Genomic DNA, 4898 nt, shown 5'->3' on the forward strand with positions numbered 1-4898 from the left:
AAAAAAAAAAAAAAAAAAAATATATATAAAAGTGTAAAAAACACAGCACTAAAAATATAGTAAGCAGCTGTTATAAAAAGAAAAAATGTCAACCTTAAAAAGTTTTATGGCTTCGGTTTGCAGGGACTCGGAGGTCAGGCTAGTCAGTGGGCTCGTGATATTCTCTTTCGTATGCAAAAGTAGAGGATGTCGCCATAACACGCAGGTGGGATCCCCGTCGGTCTCCATTAGTCTTTGTACCAGCTGTTCGTATTGCGTTCCCGCGCTCGGTCCGCCGCCAGACACTACCGTCAGGTGGTAGAGCCAGTTGTCTTTATCCTGTTTGTGCGGCATTAGTAGATACGTAGGACCCTGATGCGTCGGGATGATACCGATTGTTCTCTCGTGCGGACACTCGGCGTCCCTCTCCTCGCTGTCGCTGTCCGACACGTGTTCCACCTCCTCCACACGAGCGTCCCTCATGTTGATTTGACCGATAGGATTCTGGAATTGCACGAGAGATTACAATTTGAACGGCGACATTGACATACCGATTAACTGATTATTGACCAAACTCGATCATTGTATAATCGTTGCATTTTCCTGGATAAGTTTAATAACAATACGCACACCTGTACGCGTACTTACCGTGTCGCTGGGGCACTTAAAGTACAGGAACATCTTGCCGATGAGCACGCACCAACATCTCTTCGCGTGGCCGTTCTTCACTTTTGTTAGCCAGCCCTGTATCGTCGGCTTGTTATCCTCCTTGCTGAGCAAGAGTTTCGTCGCGTTTCGCCTCTGTACGTTCTGCAGCACTCTTATCCAATCCTCCATCGTGGCTATGCAATCCGCGGTCAGATAATAAGTCTTCTTACCGGTGGCTATCTCGAAGGTAGCGGCACCTTCGGCTCTATTAATCCTGGAAGATACGCAGAAGCGTTTCTCAATACTCTTTATTCTTTTTTTCATCTGGATTTTCGTACATTCGTGTTATGTAGTCTCAAATAAAACTTCGCGAAGCACCATGTGCGCGCTAAATATACGTACCTACACACTTCGTCTAAGATTATTTGGCCCTGAGGTTTCCGATTGACGTCATTCTGACTCTTCCAGTAAGTTAGCACGCCGTTCTTCAGAACAAACCACCGCTTCCGCCAGGTCTTCAACTTGCCGCCCAGTTTCGCCAGGTGGCCAGTTTTCTCTAACGATTCTTGTCTTTTTGGGCTTTCGCCGGACACGCGCATCAGTAGACTAGGCATGCTAGATTCTAAAGACGTTGAGCTGAGCGCGTCAGGAGGTATTGCATAATCCTCGGACAAGCCTGACTCGAGAGAAGTGTCTGCAAGTTAAACAATATCAAAGTTGTCGGATATCCGATATTTTATGCACGAAATTCGATATTTCCTTCTTTGTTATTTCGTATATTACCTTTTTTTATTACACTTAAATAGAAAGCCAATGAAACTCACCACGTTTTACGCTTTTACTGGGGGAGCCGCTAGAACTTCTCTTCGCGGGACTGAGACTGCTGGTCGTTTTGATGCTTTTCGAAGGACTGCTTCCACTGCCGAGGGAGGAATCCGTATTATCGGACGAACTGTTAGTGATTCTGGTGTTAGTTTCGGTTTGATTAGGGTGTTCCTCTCCGTCCGAGCTATCGTCCGAACTGTCGCCAAAGGGCATCGATCTGATTTGGCTGGCGCGTCCTGAGGATTGTACCATCATCGTCAAATATGAAAACCAACGTTAGCTTCACTCTATACCAGTCAGTGGACGAGTTAATCCGATTATCAGTAGTTTTAACATGTTACATTCAATAATCATTATCCGTGCATTATCGCACTCGAGAAGAAACAGGTGCAAATGTACCTTTGACAGTGGCGTATACTGGAACAGAAATATCGCAGTAGCCTTGCGAGTTATGCGCTGTCATATTATGCCCCGTCGCCTGGGAATGCTTTGATGAACTTGTCGTGTTGGTCATCGTGGAGGGAGCGGATTCCTCGTTTGTCGGTGGACCGATGCCAAGGCCGCCGTCAGCCACCTACAAATCGTCAACCAGATCGTTACATGGCGTTAAGTTCATTTTGCTTTAACGATACCTATATTAGCACCTACACACATCGTCACTCTGGTTACCTGATATATTTTCGCCTCCCAGCTGGGAAATCTGTGCAACGGCGGAGTTGGCGGACGGGGGCCTTGACTTCCACCCTGCAGCCAGTTCATGCCCTCTCTGCTGGGCGTGTAGATTTCGGCATAGTCGTGCACCGCTTCTGAGCTTCCGCTGTCTCTGCTCACTTCCGAGACGCCGGGTATGTTCGGCAGCATCACTAGGTTCTCCACCGCCGCGGCTAGTTCCTCGGACAGCAGACTGAGACAAAATAAAGAAAAGCGGCAAGCATAAAGCACGGAACCGACTTAATTGTCTTCTGTCTGTGTATATTGTGTGTGTCATTGCGCGCGTTTGCTAATACAACTGTTTGCAAAACATATGAGGATTGATTCTTGATGCAAAATCTCGTAATAATATCGAAGGACAGTTGGGAGGGTCGATGGATCCCCTCAGGAAGTCCCAGGACGTTACAGGGTACCATTTCGAAAACTCGGGCGCCGCTATTACGTCGTGAGGCCTCCCAAGGAGAATCGAAAGATACGAGCAGTACAAATACGTTTCTTTTTTTTTTCATGTTCCGTGAAGAGTATCGAGTGAGGAGGTAACGTTCAGCCTCATGGTCGTGGTAACGTAGTTTTACGCGAAGCATTTGCGTCCGCAAGTGTGCGCCCGCTGCGGCAGGAGGAGGGGAGAGAGCCGGTGGAAAACCTTACCTCGAGTCCATGTTGGTGGTCGCGATTCCTCGTTGAATGGTACCGCAAGCGGACAAATGCCTCCGGTGCTTTGTGCCCGTTTGCGGCTCTGTCACGATGTTTTGCACGCACTCCGGCACCGTCTGCGGCGTGCCCTCCAGGCTCTCCGATCGTCTGCGTAGAGTGGGGTCTACCTCCAGAGACAGCGACGCTCTCGTCGGTGCCTGCGTCACGCGAAAATCTTTATAATGAAACGCAGTTGTTGCGCCAGTTAAAGTCTTATTAATGGTATAAGCCAGGAACAAACAAACAGAGACATGTCGCAATGGACTGTCGCAAAACTTACGGGTGGTTTAAGTCCAATGTTGGTTATATGATTACGCAACAGCTCGAGCTGCTGGTTACACTTGTTGTTCTGTTCTCTTAGGTGTTGGTTCTGTTGTTCCAGTTCTCTCAGCTTGTTAGTGACCCATTCCTTTATCCTCGCTGCTTTCGCCTCTACTTGCCTGGCGTCTTGCAGCCGTAATTGCCTCTGCAAACGAGGAACGATGACTGATTGATAAGACTAACTCTCGGCTTGATCTCACCCATTCGGGCAACTGTCAGATATCGTAATCTCGAGTATTAAGGAAAAAGATTGCAAGAGCAGCGCGAATTGTGATTCCTCGCAATTATCTTTGCAAACTAATAAACTTAAAATAATGTTTTGCAGGTCTAGATAGAACTTTAAATGTCACAGTTAAATTTTATTATTGTTTTTGGTATCTGCTAAAAAATTGCTTATAAAATTTACAACAGCAACATTCTAGCAATATCCGCGAGCAAATTTAGTTGAGTGCGTGAGGATTAGTTTGCCTTTTGTTGCCAGTCTTTTTTGTTAATTTATAAACAGTGACTGGCTTTAATCTAGATGGATGCTACAGAAAGAGACTCTTTTGTTACATTTTAAATTACACATTTTTGTAATTTAAACTATTTAAGTTTAAATTATTTTTGTAATTTAAACTATTTAAGTTAGTTCAGATACATATATGTGGATAGTCATATCAAGTCATATGCGATATAGCAATGTTTGTTTGTCATTTATTTATCTCAGCTAATTCCTCGTATCTAAATAAATTTCGCTATGACTGCAAGACCATTTCTTGAGTTTAAGCGTACGTTCTTATCACAATTACTTTCAGTCAATTGTGACCCCAAAATTATCAGACTCTCAACATTTTCTTTTTTCTTCTTAGCAAAGAGTACTTGTTTTAATGCGCAAGTTTCTCGCGCGTGTAATACAGTTCCATTTACCTGCTCCTCAACTTGGGTCTCTAACTTCGAGATGCAGGCACAATGAACATCCTCGATCTTGTCATTCTGCGTACCGGAGGTCGACGGTAGCGAATGCGGCGGAGAACCAACGCCGGATGTGCTCAGGCAGTATTCACCCTTCACCAGCCGCTCCTCCATCATCCGTACCTGGAACGGACAGAGAGAGAGAGAGAGAGAGTGACTAAGTGAGCAAGTGTTCATGCTCGTGCTGTGTTTCCTGGAGATGTTGAAATTCAGTTATCAACTGATACACACAATTACATATATCGACGTTATATAAACGTGGTGAACGTTCAAAAAGGTATTCGTGATTAATCTCCCTGATTGCTTCATTCTAAGTGCGCATTGTGCTATTGAACGACATTATATAACCAAGTGATTGGGAATATAACAATTGAATAGAACGTCGACTTTTTATCGGTATTTCTCTACCTATCTTCTAGCCAGGCATCAGTCCTTTTTGCGTTACTCGGGCACTCGGCCCAAATAAAATTCGCAAAGTCGAACAAACTCCTCTAGTAATCGTTCCCTGAATGTAATTTGCGTGGACTGATAATAAGTAAATTGCGTCGACCAAAGAATTGCTACTGCGAGATCACCGGTCGGCAATAGACACGATGAACGGGCGAGCTTTCCTCGGAAAGCGGGGATCGAAATCGCGCGAATGCGAAGGATCTCACGTTGCGTTTGCGTGCGGTTGTGGGCAGACGGACAGAGAGAATGAGAAAGGGAAAGGAGAGAGAGAGAGAGAGGGAGAGAGAGAGAGAGAGAGAGAGAGAGAGAGAGAGAGA

At 45.4% G+C, this 4898-nt stretch overlaps 1 protein-coding gene across 11 annotated transcripts in view; it reads right to left on the bottom strand.

Annotated features, from left to right (window-relative positions):
• The window catches only part of LOC116844272 (uncharacterized protein CG43867), a 24748-nt gene that overhangs the window by 8980 nt on the left and 10870 nt on the right, over positions 1–4898 (bottom strand). For 5 of the 11 annotated variants that reach the window (XM_032815581.1, XM_032815580.1, XM_032815582.1 and 2 more), the window contains 9 exons: positions 4087–4254; positions 3137–3322; positions 2812–3014; positions 2122–2356; positions 1852–2026; positions 1452–1688; positions 1030–1321; positions 628–901; positions 94–483 (listed from right to left, as the gene is read on the bottom strand). In XM_032815581.1, coding sequence (XP_032671472.1) covers positions 94–483; positions 628–901; positions 1030–1321; positions 1452–1688; positions 1852–2026; positions 2122–2356; positions 2812–3014; positions 3137–3322; positions 4087–4248 — 2154 coding nt within the window. In that variant the 5' untranslated portion in view covers positions 4249–4254. Of the gene's footprint in view, positions 1–93; positions 484–627; positions 902–1029; positions 1322–1451; positions 1689–1851; positions 2027–2121; positions 2357–2811; positions 3015–3136; positions 3323–4086; positions 4857–4898 lie in introns of those variants that run through there. The other 6 variants (XM_032815579.1, XM_032815577.1, XM_032815575.1 and 3 more) reach the window with 4 other exon arrangements.

This window comes from Odontomachus brunneus, unplaced genomic scaffold (assembly GCF_010583005.1).
Source record: "Odontomachus brunneus isolate Ranch 3 - 2012 unplaced genomic scaffold, Obru_v1 Obru_scaffold_040, whole genome shotgun sequence".
NCBI classification, from domain to species: domain Eukaryota; kingdom Metazoa; phylum Arthropoda; class Insecta; order Hymenoptera; family Formicidae; genus Odontomachus; species Odontomachus brunneus.